General features: G+C 62.5%; 2 protein-coding genes across 5 annotated transcripts; one reads left to right on the top strand and one right to left on the bottom strand.

The window, feature by feature from the left end:
* The first annotated feature begins 1,442 nt into the window (after positions 1-1,442).
* Positions 1,443-15,648, top strand: DVL1 (dishevelled segment polarity protein 1). Of its 4 annotated transcripts, none has more exons than XM_049877596.1 (15): positions 1,443-1,959; positions 8,068-8,137; positions 8,470-8,591; positions 8,837-8,949; positions 9,235-9,370; positions 9,856-9,949; positions 10,043-10,112; positions 10,242-10,381; positions 10,623-10,699; positions 10,774-10,841; positions 10,972-11,049; positions 12,350-12,481; positions 12,557-12,724; positions 12,814-13,020; positions 14,331-15,646. In XM_049877596.1, the coding sequence occupies exons 1-15, from the start codon at positions 1,790-1,792 to the stop codon at positions 14,711-14,713; spliced, it is 2,028 nt and encodes a 675-aa protein (XP_049733553.1). In that variant the 5' UTR covers positions 1,443-1,789; the 3' UTR covers positions 14,714-15,646. The 4 variants fall into 4 exon arrangements, with proteins under 4 accessions (XP_049733553.1, XP_049733550.1, XP_049733552.1 ...); XM_049877593.1 differs by having other exon boundaries at positions 10,972-11,124; XM_049877595.1 differs by having other exon boundaries at positions 8,837-8,931; positions 10,972-11,124; positions 14,331-15,620.
* A 59-nt stretch (positions 15,649-15,707) lies between these two features.
* On the bottom strand, positions 15,708-20,109 carry TAS1R3 (taste 1 receptor member 3). Its single transcript, XM_049877598.1, has 6 exons — positions 19,605-20,109; positions 19,142-19,442; positions 18,280-19,062; positions 17,944-18,147; positions 17,610-17,730; positions 15,708-17,417 (listed from the first exon to the last, which is right to left on the bottom strand). The coding sequence occupies exons 1-6, from the start codon at positions 20,084-20,086 to the stop codon at positions 16,432-16,434; spliced, it is 2,877 nt and encodes a 958-aa protein (XP_049733555.1). The 5' UTR covers positions 20,087-20,109; the 3' UTR covers positions 15,708-16,431.
* Between the last annotated feature and the right edge of the window lie 61 nt (positions 20,110-20,170).

Here is a 20,170-nt window from a genome sequence, read left to right as displayed (position 1 = left end):
GCTCCTTTGACCAGCAGCCACCTGGGGCTATCCTGGGTGATGCCAGGCCCCAAATAAGCTCTCAGGACAGAGACTGCCTTCTTCCCTCCTAGGCACCTAGCAGAGAGCCATGGCAGACCCTTCTTCTGAGGTCATCCTGCCTGGCTTCCTCAATTTACCTCTGGGGAAACCAAGATTGGAGGGGAAAGGGACCAGGTTCTGGAACCAGCAGGGTGGGTGGCTGATCTGGCGGAGGCCTTGCTGAGTGGACAGTAACAGAACCCCACCCACCCTCCCCATCAGAGCAGAGGCAATGGGGGTCATGACCTTCAGCCTGGTCTCACCTGGGGGTTGGGCCCCAGCTGGGGCTGGGGTGTTGATGGTTACCCTCTGGCCCTTCTGGCCAGTACTAAAAGCCCAAGATGAGCATGACAAGACAGGTGGGAAGTCCCAGGCTTCTCCCAGCTTCAAAGGGGGTTGTCTGATGATGGGTCACAGGGACATCACACACTCTGCCTTTACTTGGGCAGTATTCTAGAGCCTCCCCTTCTTCCCTCTCCCACCAGCGTGGGACTCCTAGCGGTCTCAAGTCTCCTAACTGACCCCGAGGCCAGTTCGAATTGCAGCAGGAATGAAATTCCTTCACACACTCCCGTAATCACCATCCGCAGGCACCTCTGTCCACAAGAGCACACCGCTATACACTGGCTCGCACATGCACACCCGCATCCATCCGGGCACCCACGTCCCCTTAGGGCCGCTGTTTCTTGGAGCTCCCGTGGGACTCCGAAGAGGGCGCAAGAGCTCAGAGCTGGCGCGGGGGCGCAAAGTAACCAGGTAGTCCCAGCTCCCGGCCTGGACAAAAAGTATCCTCAGCTTCCCCGCTGGTGACCCCCGCAACCCGCGGATGTTACTAGGGCGCCTCCAAACCCTGAGCAGCCGCAGACCCTGGGAGAGAATCCTCGGGAAGTGGTGGAGGATTGGGACCCGGCAAGAGCGAGACTCCTCTCGGCGCGGGGCGTGGCGTAGCGTGGCCCCGGGGGCGGGTCTCCCTCTGACAGTTGCGGGCGTGACCAGCAGGTGGGGGATAGGGGCGGAGCCTGCTGAGGGCCCACCCACCTGTCGTGGGGTGGGGGCTTGCCCCAGTCAGCCCGAGGACCCCCAGCCTGAGGCCCGCATGCAGGTTCCGGCGGCATGGGTACCGGCCGGGCAGGGGGCTCCCAGCCCGAAGGTGGGTGCGGTGCCCAGGGAGAGGCGGGGAAAATGCCTGGCTGGATCCCCGCGCCGCAGGCTCGCCAAGACCTGCGCGCACGCACGCGTGCGCAGCCTGCGCCCCGCCCAGGTGACGTCACGGCCCCGCCCCCGCTCCCGGGCGCCCCCAGGCGGCCGCGCTCTCGGGCCTCGGGCCGGTAGGTCCCTTTAACTGCGCTGCCCGAGGGGGCGGCGGCGGCGCGGGGCGGGCCGGGCGGCGGCGAGCGGACGCAGGCCGCGCGGCGGGCGGACGAGCGCGCCTCCTTCTGACTCCGTCAGTCGCCCGCGTCCCCGGCGGCGGGGGCGGATGGGCGGGCGCGGGCACGGGCCGTGGGTCAGCAGCCGGGGTGCGAGCCGGAGCCGGGGGCGGTGCGCCGGGGCCGCAGGCCGGGCTTGTGAGGCCGGGTGGTGGCGCCCGGGGGCCTCGGCGCGGCCGGGCCGGGAGAAGGCGGTGCGGCGGCCGGGCGGGGCACAGGCCAGCGGGCGGGGACAGCGGCCCGCGTCCGAGCCCCGGGCTGGGCCCTGATCGCCGCGCGGGCCCCGCGCCCGCCGCCGCGCCATGGCGGAGACCAAGATCATCTACCACATGGACGAGGAAGAGACGCCGTACCTGGTCAAGCTGCCGGTGGCCCCCGAGCGCGTCACGCTGGCCGACTTCAAAAACGTGCTCAGCAACCGGCCCGTGCATGCGTACAAATTCTTCTTCAAGTCCATGGACCAGGACTTCGGGTCAGTGGGCGCGCGGGGCCGTGGGGCCCGGGGCTATCCTTCCAGACGCGCGGTCCGGGGTGGGCCGGGGCCTGAGTGCCCGCCTATGGACGTGCACAGGTGTCTGAGCACCTGTTTGTGGGGGCAGGGCCTTGAGGGTCCTGGGCCCGTGAACGTGCCCCACAGGCGCCCCTGACTGCGGCTTTGCCTCCCCGCCGCGCGTGGGGACCCCGGTCTGGGTGGTCTGGGTCTTCGTGTGCGCCCTGGTGGGCCTTGCGGGCACCCAGTGTGGCATGTGGATCCATCTATCTGACTCTGGGCCCTAACTGCCAGGCCAGAGGCCTGAGAACTCTGGATGAGGGTTTGTGAGGGTTCTGGTCTTTCCACCTGTGGGGCCTGGGCCCTGTGTGCCCAGTATAAGTGCCTAGGGGCACCCAGGGAGCTGTCTTTCCCCAAAATCACATCTTGACACCTGTCGGGGATCAGGGCTCGATGCCTATCTCTTATAGAGGGTGGGTCTCAGGGCTGCACCTGAGCAAAGACAGGTGGTCTGGAGGGTTGGCCTGGAGGGTGTGTGGTTCATGGGGCTGGGGCAGGGTGGATAAGGCAGAAGGAAGTGAAGGTGGAAGCAGGGCTCAGGCACCCAATGGGTTTCCTAGTCAGGATGGGGAAGTGGGCTGGGACAGGACAGGGATGTCTGCTGGGATCTGCAGAAGTTCCCAGGGGTTCAAGATAGACTTCCCCTGGCCCCTCCTCCAAGGCCTGAAAGCTGGCAGTGGCCAAGGGTGGCTGGGTTCTTGGGTGGCCGCTCACCCACTCCTGCCTGGGGCTCCTGGCCTATAGCCCTTGTGTTTCCTGAGCAGCTGGGCCATCTGCTGACTCTCAGCCTGAGTCCACGTCTCTGTGGTAGCTGTCCCAGGCCAGGGGACTTCCCGTTTGTGCTGGTCTGGGTCTCTGGGACTGTGCCTGCACAGCCTCGGGTAACCCGAGTCCCCAGCTCAGCAGTACTGCAAGGGGGCATGCAGAGGCCCTGTCGGCAGAGCAGGTGTGCCCTGGCTGCCTGCAGGCCAGCCTGAGTCCTTGTGCGAAGCGACCTCCCTGGACTTTGACATTGAGGCAGTTTCCTGGACTCTGGTTTGCATGGGCCCTGGACAGGCCCAGGTCAGGCCAAGCTCAGGCCACTCTGTGACTCTCAGGGGGGCCTGAGGGACATGGGGACAACTGAACACTGTTCTCCAAAGGGGGAGGGTGTGTTCTTGGCAGTCCCTGAAGGCTGGGCAACCCCCAGCCCTGCCCACTGGCCTTCCTGCCTGGTTATGAGCCTCGTCTGGGGTGGGGGTTCCACAGGACGGGGGCTGCCTGCCATGGTTCCACATGCTGGGTGACCTCAGGTGGCTGTTCAACCTCTCTGGGCCAGGGTTTCTTTGTGAGGATTAAGTACTTGAAAAGGTGTTTTTGCTTTTCACTTCATTAATTATTTTAACAAAAATCCCCAAAGTCACACTGCTCTTTGTCACAGACTCAAGTCTCAAGGAGAGGGTGGCATAAAGCGAGCACAGCTCCCAGGTTGCCTCCCTTGAGCTTGCCCTGGGGAGTACCGTGAAAGGGCCTTGCCAACACTGCTGCGCCCAGGGTCAGGAAATAACCAGGACCCCCTCAGCGCTCACTCACTGTGGGGGGGTTGGAGGACCTTGGGTGTCCTGACCAGGAGGTGGGTGGGGTGGACCTGGGTCTTGAGGCAGGCGTTCTTAGGTTGGCTCTTGCGGGGAGAGCAACTTGGGAATGGCTGGGGCGTGCGAGAGGAAAGAGGTCAGGCCTTCCCTGGGGAGAGCTAGCTACCGTGGATGCAGAGGGCTGGGGAGCTCAGGCATGAACGTGGCCTCAGGCTGACAGGAGGAAGGCTGGGAGTCAGGAAGGGCTGCTGCAGAGTCCAGGTGAAGGTGTAGAGCCTAGGCCAGGATGAGGGAATGGGGAAGGGACAGACAGGGGCACAATGGGCTGGACAGGCAGGGCGGAACTCACCTGGTTGCCTCCCTGGCTAGCAGCCTAGTAGCCTCAGAGACCCAGGGGAGGCCCTCCTAAATCTTCCTTCCTCCTTTCTCCTGAAGTTTCACCTGCAGAGCTCTGAAGTCTGTTTTATTCTATACAATAATTTATCTGATAAAAGACATTTCTATTGAGATGGACCTGTAAAAACCCATTGTCATCGAATTGATTCTGACTCATAGTGACCCTATAGGACAGTAGAACTGACCCATAGGTTTTCCAAGGAGTGCCTGGTGGATTTGAACTGCTGACCTTTTGGTTAGTAGCCGTAGCTCTTAACCACTACGCCACCAGGGTTTCTAGAATGGACCTTTAGCATTCACATTTAAGTATAAATGAGAACTTGAGACTCACCCTGAATACCAAGTGGCTGTAGCTGTAGGTTGGAAAAAGGGAAGGCAGGTCCTGGCTGGGCTGGCCCAGTGGCCCCTGCCATGGAAGGTGTGGCCTCAGCTTGGAGGCTGGTTCCAGCCTGTGAGGAACGAAGGGTTGGGCCCCACTCCCCGAGTGTGTCATTGGCCAGTTGGGTGCGGGCCTCTCTACCCTTCCTCCACCTAGATGGTTTGCACTTTCCACATGCAGGCCTCCAGTGTTCTGAACCAAGGCCCCAAAGGGTTAGGTGGGGACTAGGGGGCAGAGGGAAGGCTGAAGAGAGGAGCTTTGAGCCTATGGTGGGCTGGCCTGGAGGTTCAGCGTCAACTCTCACGTTTTGTGAGTGGCAGGTGCAGGGAAGGTGTTAGCTGTGAGACCGAAGGAGTTCCTTGTCATCAGGAGTGGGTGGATGATGCCAGGTTGGCTAGACTTGGCACTGGGCTCATCACAGAGGTGGCCCCGACACCTCTGTCTCGGAGGGAGGTTGACTGAGGCTCAGGGTAGGTGTCACATGGAACCCTGTGCCTGTGTGGGGGCTGCTGGATAGGGCTGAGTGCTTGTTTGGGCCAGACTCTGACCTCCCAAACACCTGGGGGCAAGGGGAGCATGGACCTCTGGCCTCATGGGCACAGCTCCTAGAGGAAGGAGTGCAGGCCAGCAGCCTCTGGGGGTAGCTCCTGGGGTAGAGGGGATTCCTGAGGACCCCCAGGGTGCTGAGGGACCCCCCACTCAGTCATGTGCTGGCTCTGCCACCACCTGCTCTGTGGCAGGCAGATTGTGAGCTGGGTAAGTGGGTGGGATATTGCCGTCCGCACATAGCTGGAATGTCCCACCTGGGAGGACTGGCTTGTTGGTGTTGTGTCCCCTGGGAGCCAGGCGGCTACCTCCCTTGTGGCCTCAGAGCAGATTCTTCATCGGGGTGAGTCTGTGGGGGTGGCGGGCGGGCCTCACAGCCATACATTCGGGGATAACTGGGATCTTGCCAAGAATTGTGGGGTGGCAACCAAATGCCAGGGTGGCCACCCCTGAGTATTGGTAGACTGTGTTCCTGGGGTTGCTTTCTGGGGTTGCTGCCCCGACTCAGTGGGACCTCTGTCTGGGAGGCTGTTGGGGGTCATGCCCCACACTGGGCTGAGCCAGCAACACCCACCCCCGTGGAACAGAGGAAGGCTTCGGGGAGCTTGGCCCTTGCTCCTCTGCTTGGGTGGGTTGGGGGCAGGGCAAAATCAGCCCCTTGGGAGCCAGGCTGGCCCAGCCACCTCCCTCTCTCCTCCTCCAGCCTGGCTGGGCCTGAGGCCTGTAGTCCCTCAAGTCCTGACCCTGGGTTGGAGGGTACGCCCAGGGGAGCAGGCCCTGGGAGGTGGTGTGGGGGTCACAGGGTCCTTGGGCCACCTGAGGTACGTAGATCATCTTGGGAGGCTTGTGTTTGGCATCTGGGACCGGTGGGTGGATAGTGAAGGCAGGCGACTGTCCTGAGCCAGGGTTTCTCCAACAAGGTGGAGCGGGATGGGGTGCTCCTGGGCCCCACCCTCCTGTGGGTGACTCAGAGTCCTGGGGTGTGGTGGGGAGGGGCTGCCACCCAGCCCACCTCGGGGTGGCATGTTGGGTACTGAGGTTCCTCTTGGGCCTCTGCTGTGGTCACTCAGAGAGGGTGCCCTCATCCCACTGGGCCTGAGGGGGGTGTTCCATGGCCTCTCTGCCTGACAACCACAACTGGAGGGCCCCAGGCCTCTCTCTTTGTGGCCCTCTCAGCCCAGAGTCCTGGGAAGCCTGGCCAAGCTCTGCAGGGCAGACATGGGGTGGGGAGTCCTCAGAGAATGATCCTCTGCCCCTTGGTGGGGTCTCTGTCATTAGTACACATGTAGTGGCTCTGGGGAGGCATGGGGAAGGGGTACTTTGGGGTCCCTCCCAGTGAGTGGGGTCTCCAGGGGCTTGTTCCCCCTGTGGCTGCTGCTACCAGGCAGGGTGCCTGGGGCAGATGGGGCAGGGGCTGCCCTGCAGCTGCATCTAGGTGGCCCCAAGGCCTGTGTCCTGCCAGGTGCAGATCCAGGCCCTGCTGGGCTCCAGTTCCCATTTCTGTGCCAGGGCCAAGTCCTGGGCATGGACAATCCTGTCTGCTGGGCACCAGCTCCCATTTCTCTGCCAGGGCCAAGTCCTGGGTATGGAAAATCCTGTCTGCTGGGCACCAGCTTTAAGAGGGTGGGGCATTCGGATGCCTCCTGGCTGGCCTGGCCCTGCCCCTGCCCCTGGCCCCCGGGAGGCCACCGCATGGGTGCGTCTGGGCTGGAGAGCCTGGCCCCTGCCCCCTGCCTGGGTGGAGCTGCCTGCTTCCCTCATCCCCTTGAACCCTGATGCCTGGCCCCCTGTCCTCACCTGTTTCCAAGTCCTGCGGGTCATCTGGCCTCCTTCCCACTAGCTTCACCCTGGCCCTCTGTGTCTTGTCCACGCCCGTTTGCCTTGGGGCCTGCACTGAGGTGGGTGGACATCTGGCGCGGGTCAGTGGGGTGGGCAGTAGGGTCTCTGTTCTCTCTCCAAGCAGTCTCAATTGGCTGTGTCCCCAGCTGCCATTCCAGGCTTGCAGTAGGGGGAGGGCATGGCTCCCCAGAAGTCGGGGCTGGTCCAGAGTAGGGTCTGCTTCCATCTCCCAGTGGGTGGGACAGGAGAGTGGCAGGCTGCCTATCCATGTGTACAGATGTGTGGGTGTGTGTGCATGCATGCGGTGTAGTTGTATGTATGTGTGTAGATGTGGGTGCGTTATGGTTGTACATGTACGTGTTTGTGCATGTGTTTGCGTGCATGTGGCCCTGGGTGCATGTGCTTGTGTACGTTTGCATTTGTGTGTGTGTACATGTGCATGCGTGCAGATAGAGAGGTGGTGGGAGGGAATGGTTTGAAGGTAGAGCTGAGTGATTAGTGGGAGGCGGGGACAGAGGGCAAGGGTGAGTCCTGGGTACCTGGGAGGATGGAGTTGCTACCCCAGAGATGGGGGTGCCGTGGGGCATGTACAGGAAGAGCGTCTGGCTGTGGGCTCAGCCATGGGCTCGGCCATGGTCGAGGAGAAGCCATTTGAAGTCCTCGAATGAGGCTGAGCGGGAGGTTAGGTCTGAGTCCGGAGGTTAGGTCTGAGTCAGGGCTCTAGGGGTGGTGCCTGGGCATCAGACCCAGGGCTGGACGGGGTTCTGCGTGGGGCAGGGTTCAGCACGGGGTAGTGCTCCGTATGGGAGCGGGGTATGTGGTCAGATAGGACAGGGTGGAGTCTGGGTCCACACTGGATGAGCAGAGAGGTGAGTGACCAAGTCTCATCCTCACGGTGTCTTGTCTGGGGCTTGTTGTCTGTCACCAACTCTTAGACCTGGAGCCAAAGCCAGGGGCCCCCCAGGGACTTGGGGGAGGTGAAGCTGAGGTGGCCAGGAGGGGTCTAGGGGCTGACCCTAGAGGTGGACAGGAGCCCTGGGATGGCCCCCTGTGGTGATGGAGGGTAGGGACAGGTGGGGCCTGGACCCTAAGAAGAGGATGTGGGGGCTAAAGAGACCTACCTCTGGGGTGTGGTGGCTCCTCCTGGGGAGTGGGTGGCTTAGAGAGCGTGGACGGTGCTTTGCGCAAAGATGGGGGTATTGTCTCTAGAACCCACCGGTGGGAAGGCTGTTGGAGTCTGTTGGGTGGTATGGTGGGGTGCAGAGTGTGGCGCCCATGGCTGTGTCCCTTCCCCAGGGTGGTGAAAGAGGAGATCTCAGACGACAATGCCAGGCTGCCCTGCTTCAATGGCCGAGTGGTCTCCTGGGTGAGTCTGGGGTAGCCCTGCCTGCCTGTCCCACCCAGGGGTACCTTGTGAGAAGAGTGATTCTAACTGGGGTGGGGGTGGTCCCACAGGCACAGAGAATGGGGAGGTTGAGGCTATAGGGGAGGAGGCTGCCACCTGTGCCCCAGGGGTCCTGCCTGGGTGGTCTGGTGGTAGAGAGTGGGAGATAGTCTGGGGGTGGGGGTGTTCTAGAGGTGGGTAGGAGTAGTCTGGAGGCAGGGGGATGCACATGAGGCAGGTGGGGATGTTCTGGGGGCAGGAAGGTGGTCTGGGGGTAGGCGGGGTATCTCTGAGTACCCACTCTCCCTCTGCAGCTGGTCCTGGCTGAGGGCGCACACTCGGATGCAGGGTCTCAGGGAACGGACAGCCACACGGACCTGCCCCCACCTCTTGAGCGGACGGGGGGCATCGGGGATTCCCGGCCCCCCTCTTTCCAGTAAGGACCTTGGCAGATGAGGGATGAGTTCTAGTGCTCCTAAGGGACCTCTGGCCTGTTGAGCCCACAAGGAGGGCAGCTTAGGGGAGGGTGGCAGGAAGTAAGAGCTTCTGTAGAGAAGACGGCAAGGCCCCCACAGTGCAGGTGGCATGGTAAGAGGCCGGAAGTACAGGGGAGGCTGAGGGCTGGGACAATGCCACAAGTGTTGGCGCCAGGCAGTGAGCCCACACCTCTTGTCGGCACAGCCCAAATGTGGCCAGCAGCCGTGATGGGATGGACAATGAGACCGGCGCAGAGTCCATGGTCAGCCACCGGCGGGAGCGAGCCCGGCGCCGGAACTGTGAGGGCCGCGAGGACGGTAGCGTGGCTGCCGCCTGCCACCCCCAAGCCCCTTGGCCTGGTGACCTTTGCCTGGCATCCCCAACTTCCCCCACGTCCCCCTGCAAAGCCCTGTTACTATCCCCACCTTCTAGAGCAGTGGCCCCCCCGCCGAGGCCTCAGGTTGAGGCCCCAGGCCCTACTTCCCATGACCCCTCACAGCCTCTGCGGCCTCTCAGCTCCCCAGAAAACAGGAGATTGAGGCTTCCATGACCCTGTGACCTCCGGAGGCCTCCCACTCAGCTCCCCCCTGCCACCCCCACAGCCTCCCGGACCAACGGGCACCCGAGGGCAGAGCGGCGGCGGGATCTTGGCCTGCCCCATGACAGCGCATCTACTGTGATGAGCAGTGAGCTGGAATCCAGCAGCTTCATTGACTCAGACGAGGAGGACACCAGCCGGTGCGTGAGCAGGTGGAGCCGTGCTGAGTATCATCACGTGGGTGTGCGTTGTGTGTATGTGCGCGTATATGTGTGTGCATATGCGTATCTGTACATGTGTGCTTTGAATATATGTGACTGGGTGGGCACGTGAAAGTGTGTAGGTAAATGCTGTGACTCTGTGTTTACATGAGAATACAGGTTCATGAGGGATCCATGTGTGCACCTGTGTGTGTGTTGGCGTGTTCCAGGCCCAGTGGTGTGTACACACAGGGAGCTGAGCCTTCCGAGCAAACCTGTCCCAGGCTCTGCCCAGCCAGGTGGAGCAGGGTCCAAGCTCCCAGCCCTCACATCCCAGGCAGCCCCCTCCCCCCTTTCCTCAGCTCCTCCCTTAGCTCCCCTTCGCACCCCTGCCCCCCGTCCAGGTTTCCTCATTTGTCTGGGTGGGTGGATGCATTCTTCCCTTCCCTGTTCCGGGTCCAGCCCTGATCCCCACGCCTCCCCAGGCTGAGCAGCTCCACGGAGCAGAGCACTTCTTCGCGGTTGATCCGCAAACACAAGCGGCGGCGACGGCGGCAGCGCATGCGCCAGACAGACCGAGTACGGGGGTCAGGGCTGGGGCGGCATGGGAGCGGGGATCAGGGGGTTACGGGTTGGGGTCAGCATCCTCTCACCCAGCCCCCGTCCCCCTAGGCCTCTTCCTTCAGCAGCATCACAGACTCGACCATGTCACTGAACATCATCACCGTCACACTCAACATGGGTGAGGGCCTCGGGGCTGCCACCTGCCTTCTTGCTCACCCCCTGACCAAGGCCTTGTTCCCTCCCATCCCCCACCTGCCCGCATGCCCCCCGCCCCCCCACCTCCCACTCACCACCTGCTCCCTCGCAGAGAGGCACCATTTCCTGGGGATCAGCATCGTGGGCCAGAGCAACGACCGTGGTGATGGCGGCATCTACATTGGCTCCATCATGAAGGGTGGGGCTGTGGCCGCCGATGGCCGCATTGAGCCGGGCGACATGCTGCTGCAGGTGTGGGGCCCAGGGTTCCCCCATGTAATCACTGATCCTCAACCCCCACCATTGCTGATTCATGACCCCTTGCCTTCAGTGACCCCTCACTTCCCATTCTCCACTACTGCTGACCTCCACCCCACCCCTGCCATTGCTGGTTCCTGACTTCTGACCCGGTCATTGCTGACTCTGAACCCCACCAACCCCAGTCCCCCTGCTCTCACTGACCCCTGATCCCTGGCCCTCACCCTGCTCCCAGGTGAATGATGTCAACTTTGAGAACATGACCAATGATGATGCAGTCCGTGTGCTGCGGGAGATCGTGTCACAGACCGGGTGAGGCCCGTGGGGGTGGGGGGCTGGCAGAGAGGACCTTGCAGCCTATGTGACCTGCCCTGCCCACCTCACAGGCCCATTAGCCTCACGGTGGCCAAGTGCTGGGACCCAACCCCCCGGAGCTACTTCACCATCCCGAGGGGTGAGTGACCCTGTGGGGTGGGCAGTAGGGGGCGGGGGCCTCCTGGCCCAGCCTGAAGGGCTCTCTCCTCTGTGCCCTGTGCTCCATGTCCCCCCTTTTCCACCTGTTGTCTGTCATCCGTGGCACCCAGCTGACCCTGTGCGGCCCATCGACCCTGCCGCCTGGCTGTCCCACACAGCAGCGCTGACGGGCGCCCTGCCCCGCTACGGTACGAGCCCCTGCTCCAGTGCCGTCACACGTACCAGCTCCTCCTCACTAACGAGCTCTGTGCCCGGCGCTCCACGTAAGTGGCGGCTTGCGGCCCTGCCCAACCCCTGGGCACGCACACCCTGTGAGGCCAGCACGCCAGACCTGCTCCGGCGCTCCATGTGGGGACCGCCCCCCACAGAGAGACCTGGCCATTCCTGGACCGCTCCTTTGCAGACACACTGGGGACTGGTCTGGCCTTGCACATCTGTTCCCTCAGGCTCCCACCAGGGCCCACGAGGATACAGCAGTCACACCTGTCTCTCATATCTTGCACAGACGTTCTCATGCCCCCTGCACTCCATGCACCCCCACCTACCTCTCCTCTCTGCACCCTCGTGCATGGCCATGCATCCCTGCACCTTTCATACCCCCTGATTCCCCATGTACCCCTTCATACTCCTGTATCCTCATGCACTTCTGCATCCCTTCATCCCTCCGTTCACTACCCTGTATCCCCTCATACCTCTGTTCACCCTCTCCTATCTCCATTCACCCTATTATTCCCTAACATACTTCCATTCGCTTTTGTACCCTCTCATATCTCCATTCACCCACCTCTGCCCCCTCATGTCCATTCACCACCCCCTGCACTCCCACATAGCATTTACTCCCTACACGCCCTCATATCTTTGTTCACCCTCAACACTCCCTCATATCTCCATTCACTCCCTGCACCGTTTCTTCCCACCACTCTACATTGGGAGTGATAGATGTAGGGGGGCTGGGTCAGCCCCCAGGGTCCCTGCCTGAGGTCAGCCATGGTGGGAGTGGGAAGAGGTGGGTGCATGGATGTAGCCCCCACTCTGCTTTTCTGCCACTAACAGGACTAACAACCCCATGGCTAGCGGGGAGGGTGGGAGTACGGGACATGGCCCCTCCCCATCAGGCTTTGTTCTGAGGGGTGGGGGTTGGCCTCACCCTGGGTTTGAGTCCAAGATTCCAAAGTGCCCAGGAGGGTGGAAAATGCAGATCCAACCCTCTCACGCCCACTCTCTGACCCTGGGGGTCTTAGAACTTCTCCACCTGGAGTGGGATCACAGCCTCCCCCTACCCGGCCCCGCCACCCGACCCCCAAGAGAGGTACAGCCACTGTCCTTCCCAATCCCCCTAGAGGGTTAAAACCATGGCTCCCCCAGCTGCCAGGAGAGGTGTGGCTATGCCCCCCTTGTCCCCATCCTCAAGAGAGTGTGGCCACAGCCTCTGTCCGTAGAGGCCTGTCATCCGAGTCCCCCCCCGCCCCACCCCACCATGCCTTGCAGAGCTGGAGGAGGCGCCGCTGACAGTGAAGAGTGATATGGGTGCCGTCGTGCGGGTCATGCGGCTACCGGACTCGGGGCTGGAGATCCGTGACCGCATGTGGCTCAAGATCACCATTGCCAACGCCGTTATTGGTGGGTGTGGAGGCACATGGGTGGGGCAGCCAGGGCAGGGGCTGGGCCAGCCCTGAGTGCTGCTGGGTGCCGCAGGCGCAGACGTGGTGGACTGGCTGTATGCACATGTGGAGGGCTTCAAGGAGCGACGCGAAGCACGAAGGTATGCCAGCACCATGCTGAAGCATGGGTTTCTGCGGCATACAGTCAACAAGGTCACCTTCTCAGAGCAGTGCTACTACGTCTTCGGGGACCTGTGCAGCAGTGAGTGGGGCCAGGGGTCAGGGGGGCAGGGGGCTGGGCCTGCCCACCACCTACCCGCCTAGTGTGCTTACCACCCCTCTCTCTGCCAGACCTCGCAGCCCTGAACCTCAACAACGGCTCCAGTGGGGCTTCGGATCAGGACACCCTGGCCCCGCTGCCCCACCCAGCTGCCCCTTGGCCCCTGGGCCAGGCCTTCCCCTATCAGTACCCTGGGCCCCCACCCTGCTTCCCACCTGCCTACCAGGACCCTGGCTTCAGCTATGGCAGCGGCAGCGCCGGTAGTCAACAGAGTGAAGGTGAGACCCATGCCTGGGCCGCCTGGCCCTTCACTGCCCCCTTACTGTCCCCGCCACCTGGCTCTGTCCCTGCCTGCCCCCACTTCCCCCCGATCCCTGCAGCTCTGTGCTTGGACCATGGGCATGGTCTTTCTGGAAGGGGCGAGGGTCAGAGTGACTGGAGAGCGTGGGTCTGTGTGACCATGGTCAGTGTGTGAGGGGGCAAAGGAGAGAGTCTGAGGAAGGGACAGCAGGGCCTTGTCTTGGCCTGGCTGGGGGGACAAGGAGGAGGAGTCTGAAGAAGCAGGGAGCATGGGAGCCAGCAGACAGTCATGGGGGAGGGCAGTGTGGGGGGCTCAGGAGCCACATGGGTAAGGGAGTGTGGAGGTGGCAGAGGCCATCAAGTAGGAGTCAGGGAGCAGGGACAGTCCCTTTCTAGCCACCATCCAGACTGTCCCAAGGATACAATGGTGAAGACACCACTCTGCCTATGGCATGTGCAGCCTGGTTTGGGGGGGTGGTGGGAGGGTCACAGCCATGCTAGCAGGTGGGAAGTCAGGGAGCCGGGTAGCAGGTGAGGACAGGGCCTACTGGGGCAGAGGCCTGAGGCCAAGTGGGCCAGGGGGCCCAGTCGACTGGGAGGGCTGGGGGAGAACGGAAGGGCAGCCAAGGAAGCTGTTGGGAGGGAGGCCGTGTCTGGACCCTCTGTGTCGGGCTGGGTGCAGGCTTCTGCAGACCTGGGGGCAGGTCAGTGGGGTGTACCTGGCAGTGTGGTGCCCCAGGGTGGCCCCAGTGTGTAACTCATGCTATCCCTTGTTTTGTGCTGAGCAAGCGTTAGACTGAAGCTCTAGAGGAGAGGACCCTCAGGGCCGGTAAGCCAGGGGCCCGCCCGGCGTCCCTGTTGGCGTGACCCCGGCCGGCCCATGTCCTCAGGGTCCCTCCCCACTGGGAGCCCAGGATGGGGCTCTTAGCAAGGCGGGGCATAGCTGGCCAAGATCCCGGGGGTGGGGGGCTGGGTGGACCTTAGCGGAAGCACCAGGTGGGCCACCAGGTGCGCTGGGGCCTTCACTGTGCCTCAGTTTCTCAGCTGCCAAGCGCTTGGGTGGGGCTAGAGTGAGGTGTGGGGTGCTGCATGGCCCCTGGAGCATCCCCACCACCTGTGCTGCTCCTCATCCGCCCGCTGAGCCGCTCCCCTACCTCCTTGGGTGGGGCCTGCCCTGTGTCTCTGCATGGCTGGGACCCCTCCCTCTGACCACCCCACCTGGATCCCCTGGCCCTGTTGGCCAGGTCGGCCTAGCCCTAACTGGCTGTCCTCCTCCCCTTGCCCCCAGGAAGCAAGAGCAGCGAGTCCACCCGGAGCACCGGCGGGAGTAGCCGGCGGGCCTTGGGGCGTGAGCAGGAGCGCCGGGCAGCTGGCGCAGGGGGCAGCGGCAGTGAGCTGGACCCCACAGTGCCAAGTGGGGCGGGTGGCTGGCGGGAGCGCCCGGCCAGCCAGCTCAGCCGTGGCAGCAGCCCTCGCAGCCAGGCTTCAGCTGCCGCACCTGGTCTGCCTCCCCTGTGCCCCCTGGCCAAGGCATATGCGGCAGTGGGTGGGCCCCCTGGGGGACCGCCTGTGCGGGAGTTGGCGTCAGTGCCTCCCGAGCTCACGGGCAGCCGCCAGTCCTTCCAGAAGGCCATGGGGAACCCCTGCGAGTTCTTCGTTGACATCATGTGACCAACGGAGAAAGTGCCTTCAGCCCTGGCCCAAGTGGGGACGGTCTTGCCCCCTGCATGGATTGTCAGCCTGCCCACCTGGCCACCTGCCTGGGACTGTGTGTGTGGGCTTGCCTTAGTGATGGCTGGGCCCAAGATGGCCACCTGTGCTTCCAGTGTATGGGACGGGGGGTGGGCAGGCCTGGACAGGGGTGGGAGCAGGTGGGATGGGGGAACACCATGGTCTGGACTCAGTGCCCCATCTGCTCCCAGGTCTCTTCGTCTAGTGGGTGTGCGTCCCAGGTCCATGAAGACTTTAGCCAGAACTGGGAGGCCACATGACCACATGCAGGTCTGACCTGCCCACCTTGGCATGACCCTTCCACTGACTCTTCTTTGTCTGGAGGTGACCCCCAGGATGAAGAAGACCCTATTGGTCCTCCACTGATCCTCACTCGCCCAGAGACAGCACAGGCCCCTCCCTGCTCTGCCCACCTGGCCGAGGCTGAGGGGCCTCTTGGGGGTAGAAATCAGAGCCTGTCTGTGGCTGCCTAGGGCAAGGATCTAATTTATTTATTTATTGCCTGGCCCTGCACTTTGGGAAGGTGGCCATGATCAGCCCCCACACCTGCCACTAGGAACAGATTTGCATGTTCTGGCCATCCCTCTCCTAGGTGCAAATGTGGAGCACACAGGTGTATAGAGGAGAAAGGAGAGCCAGCTCAGCTTGGTAGGGATACAGCTGGGCCAGGATGGAGTGGGCACATGACCCTGAGGCCAGGGGCTGGGGAGGGGGAGTGGCCGAGGGGGAGTGGCCCCTGGTGCCCATCTGCACACCACCCCTCCCGTGCCCCGGCCTGCACAGGCTGCGCTGTAGATACTGTATCAAAGTCTAAGAGTCTGAATAGTTAATATATAGCTGCTCCGTGTAAATGCTGCTTCCATGTAAATGCTATTTTAAACACTAAAAAGCATTTAATTTTATGGGATTGAGATGTGGCTGTGTTCCTCTTTCCTGTGGCTGCTTTAGGAGATGGGGTGCGAGGCGCCCGTCAGTGCCCCCAGGGCCCTTGACCAGGCCTCGGCCAGCCCAGGTGCAAGCCTGCCAGGCTCTGTCCTGGGTGCTGGCTGCTGCTGGGGTCCTGGCAGGCAGCTTTCTGTCAGTGGTGCTGACTACCAGCTCCAGGGGTCCTTGTAACTGGCGCTGGCCACGGTGCTGACCCCCCCCCCCCCGCTGGGGCACTGTCCGAGGTGCTGGTGGCTGCCTCTCCTGCTCCACCCGCTAGGTCCCAGGAAGAGAAGGAAGCTGGCACCTCCCCTTCTCTGAGAAACATCTGCCCTGGGATCCAGGGCGGCAGCCCATTTCACCAGCTTCCTGCTCCTGCAAAGCCTGCAATTGTAGACATGCTGGGTGTGCCCCAGACTGGGCACTGCCAGGCGAGGACCCTCTGCTGTGGCCTCAAATGGCCCAGCCTGGGGCTTTCATGGTGTGGGCCACCCCCAGAGCTGCAGGATTCCAGGGAGCCTGTGGGGGCCATGTAGGCCTCTCCCAGAATGTGGGGCTGCGGCACTTGACAGACAGTCTCCTGGGGTCCCAGACCTCTTGTACACAGTGCAGGCCCAGGGTCATGTGGGGTCAAGGTCAGCTGTTAACTTGGGGTTAGAACCTAGGGCTGAGGGGTCTCAGAGTCAAAGCACAGACCTGGGGTTGTGGGTTGGGGACTTTTGGTTTGGGGGTCTCTATTGGATTGGCATCACTGGGGGTGAGCTCACGGGGTCTGGGGTCACGGACTCTTGGTTTTCCTGAGTCTCCCCTGCACTCCTGGGCCCCTCCCCCAGGAAGAACTCCAAAGTGTTGAGTGCCGGGTGCCATAGCAGGAGGTAGCACTTGGGCAGGTGGACAGAAGCCAGGATGCCCAGGGTGCAGAGGAGGATGGCTGTCATCTGCACGGCGGGTTGGTAGGCCATGTGCACGTTGGCGAAGAGAGGCACAAAGGAAATCCAGGTGATGAAGTAGGCCAGGGTGGCAAAGGTGAGGCCACGCGCACGGTTGTACCGGCTGGGCTGGCTCTGTACCAGGAAGGTGCCCAGGAAGCACAGGAAGGCCAGGATGGCGTTAGTGGCATGCACCAGGCCGAAGCTGACCCAGGAGCGCACATAGCAGTGTACCAGCGCCTCTTGGGGCAGTGCCCGCCAGTCGGTCACCACCTCAGGCGGGAAGGCCACCAAGTACCAGGTGCACAGTGCCGCCTCTGCCAAAACGGCCAGCAGCACCACCAGCCAGGCCCTTGGGCCCCGAAACCAGCCCTGCAGCCGCCCCGTCCAGGCTTGTGGCAGCTCTGACTCCACAAATATCTCAGCTGCCTGCAGAAACAGTGTGCTCAGGCAGCCAGTCAGCGGCAGGTGGAACAGTGGCTGCTGTGCGAGGCAGCCAGTGGGACTGGGCCACCCGGGAAACAGGAGCACGCTGAGGCAGACCAAACCCAGGCAGGCCAGGCCAAAGCAGGCCAGTGGCCCGCCAGAGGCCCGCACCATTGGGCTGTCCCAGTGATGGATGAAGAGCCCCAGGGTTGCTAGCGTCAGGCCCAGCACCAGGCCCAGCAGCACGAGCAACCCCAGCGTGATTGGCTCCCTCCATGTCAGGAACTTGGGCCTGCGTGGGAAGCAGCGCATGCTCCGGTCTGGGGACCACTCATCCAGGCCACACTGGGTACAGAAAAGGTCATCTGCAGGGCAAGGAGGGGAGACGGGTGCTGAGGTAGTGGGCACAGCCTCACCTCTTCACAGGCTGGGGGGACACTGAGGAGCCAGGACAGCCAGGCTGCATGTGTCCCCGTGTCCCCAGCCGTGTGGAGGCCCCAGTTCATCTGGACTGTGTACGCCCACTCCACCCTGCCCCCAGCCATGTGGGCGCTCACCTTGGTGACGCCTGTAGGTGCCAGCCCTGCAGTCCACGCAGTCGTAACAGCAGGAGTGGGAGCCCTTTACACGGCGCACCTGACCCTCTGCACACTGTCGCGAGCACTGGGACACCGGTGGCTCCTGGGGCAGAGCAGCCTCAGCCCGCTGGTTGCTGTGACCATCCCCATTGCCCAGCAGGTGGGAGGTGCGACCCCAACAGTGACCACCAGGTGGGAGGTGTGGGTAGGAGTATAGACCTGAGTACCCACAAGGCTGTGCTCCCATGGCAGCAGGGGTGTTGTGCCTGAGTGGCCTAAGACCTTGTGAAGGGGACACGTGCCCCTGGCTCACCTTATGGCCTGGCGTGTGCCACGTGATCTGGGAGTGGTGGAGATGGAGCTGGCCGTTGAAGGTGCCCACGGTGTGGAACTCAAACTCCTGGCCCCGCCACACCAACAGCTTCAGGTCGTACTCCATATCCACGTTCCCATTGGCGTCGAAGGACAGCTCCAGGCTTCGGGCGTGGAAGCTCATGTTGTACATTCTCTCCAGGAGCTAGGCAGGGGCAGGAAGATGGTGGGCGGAGCCCAGAACCACCTGCCTGTCCAGACCCCTGACACCTGCCCTGCTCCTGGTGGCTCTGTGTATGTAGATGGAGACAGGTGGTGCCTGTGGCGGAGCCCTTACCTGCCAAGGCTGCACCGGCTTATGTGCAGGGCAACCTGAGGCATTGCAGCGAAGTGTATTGTGGAGCGCCTGAGCCACACTGTACACGGCCGCATAGGCAGCGAAGGACTGGTGATTCTTCAGCGCAGTGGAGAGGTTCTTAAATGTGATATGATCACACTGTGGACAGCGTGGCCCCACCACATGCTCCTCTAGGCCTGGCTGTGCAGCATCCAGTGAGGTGCAGAAGGCTGGGTCAGCAGCTAGGGCCAGGAAGGTGGCCACGTAGCTCGGGAACTCTGGCAGCGGGGCACCGCGCTGCAGGAAGCCAAGCACGGTGCCCATTTGGGCCATGCCAGGCACTGTGGTGACCAGGTCTGAGGATAGCCAGGCCTCGCTGGTCACCCATACCTTGGGTGTAAGCTGGCTGTGGACACTGTAGCTGAAGAGGGCATGGGCAGCTCGGGCAGAGGCAAACAGCACCACCACCTGCACGTTGCTCTGGTTCACTATCTGCAGCAACTTCTCTACCTGGCCCAGAGGTGCACTATGGCCAAGGGGCAGCGGCACCAGACCCTCATAGGCGATGCAGATGTTTCGGGCACTGGCCAGGCTGGAGAATATGCTCAGGCCCTGACGGCCATACTCATCATCGCTGCCCACGGCTGCCACCCAGTTCCAACTAAAGGCCGCCAGCAGCTCCACTATGGCCATCAGCTGCACGCGGTCACTGGGCACCGTGCGGAAGAAGGATGGGAACATCTCCCGGTTGCTCAGCCGGTCCGTGCTGGCACCATAGCTGACCTGCAGGCCAAGGGCCTCTGTAAGGGAGTGCCACGCGGGGTGGTGGGGGGGGGGTGCATAGGCCAGGCAGCAGGCGCACCTGGGGCATGAGGAAGAAGCCGAAGAACTTGCCAGTGACGAGGGCGAGCTCCGAGGAATGGGGCCCGATGACAGCCAGCACACGTGGCTGGTACTGTGTATAATTGCAGTAGGCCGCAATGTCGCGACTGCCTGCCTTGGCCAGGAACACCAGGCTGGGCTTCATGGCTACCACAGGCTCTGAGCATGAGTCGAACAGGTCGTAGCCCAGACGTAGCCCCGGCAGCAGGGCTGACCCATTGTTAATCTCATCCACTGCCATCTTCATAGCCAGTGCCCAGAGCAGGCCAAAAGCTGAGAACCTGGGGCACGGGGGTCTGAGGACACTGGACCAGGGATGCCCCCACTGGCTGCTCCGGGCTGGCCTCAGACCTCAGCCTGGTCCCTGCCCCACCCCACCCCACCCCAGACCTGCCTGGGTCCGCAGCCTGGTCCCTGCCCCACCCTGGACCCCAGCCCCATACCTTTTGCACGTGATGCTCTCTGGCTTCGTCCTGTCCCCAAAGTCAGTGCCCTCAGCTGAGCTCATGGGGAAGAGCCCACCCAGCGTGTAGTCGCCTTCCATTTTGAGCAGGCGTGACAGGCACAGAGGGGCCCCCACTGCAGGGCCCAGGAGAGCCACGAGGCCCAGGAGAAATGAGAGACCCGAGGGAGTCAGGCCAGGCATAGCGGGGTGTATAGCCTCCAGCAGGTGATATGCCAGGCGGAGACCAGATATAGGGAGCTGAGGTGGGGGACAGTGGATTTGTTTAGCAAAACCCTCTCTGTCCTCACCTGCAGAGCCCCTGGGGCCCCTGGAACAGGAACAGGGGCAGGGGACATTTTCATGCTGCCCTGGCTGAACCTGCTGCAGGTTTGCACGTGACAGGACTTTATTTTGATGCTGCCGCTGACACCAGGTGACCAGGGGCAGGCAGTCTCTGAGCATCTGCTGTCGACATCCCATCCTGAAGCCACCTACAGACAATGAGGTGGCCTCATTTCAGCACCAAGCACATGGCCTCTCCAGACCCAGGGGCAGCTGCAGAGT

The sequence above is a fragment of the Elephas maximus genome, chromosome 3 (assembly GCF_024166365.1).
Source record: "Elephas maximus indicus isolate mEleMax1 chromosome 3, mEleMax1 primary haplotype, whole genome shotgun sequence".
NCBI classification, from domain to species: Eukaryota; Metazoa; Chordata; class Mammalia; order Proboscidea; family Elephantidae; genus Elephas; species Elephas maximus.
This window is presented reverse-complemented; position numbering and strand designations above follow the sequence as displayed.

Excerpts from the sequence above, each read along its gene's own strand:
- TAS1R3 (XM_049877598.1), bottom strand. The coding sequence starts at position 20,086 with ATGGGATGTCGACAGCAGATGCTCAGAGACTGCCTGCCCCTGGTCACC. Across the intron at positions 19,063-19,141 it reads GCTTCTTCCTCATGCCCCAG|GTCAGCTATGGTGCCAGCAC; the intron begins GTGCGCCTGCTG and ends CTTGGCCTGCAG. Across the intron at positions 17,418-17,609 it reads CACCTACAGGCGTCACCAAG|ATGACCTTTTCTGTACCCAG; the intron begins GTGAGCGCCCAC and ends CTTGCCCTGCAG.
- DVL1 (XM_049877593.1), top strand. The coding sequence starts at position 1,790 with ATGGCGGAGACCAAGATCATCTACCACATGGACGAGGAAGAGACGCCG. Across the intron at positions 10,382-10,622 it reads CGGGCGACATGCTGCTGCAG|GTGAATGATGTCAACTTTGA; the intron begins GTGTGGGGCCCA and ends CCCTGCTCCCAG. Across the intron at positions 12,482-12,556 it reads CATTGCCAACGCCGTTATTG|GCGCAGACGTGGTGGACTGG; the intron begins GTGGGTGTGGAG and ends TGGGTGCCGCAG.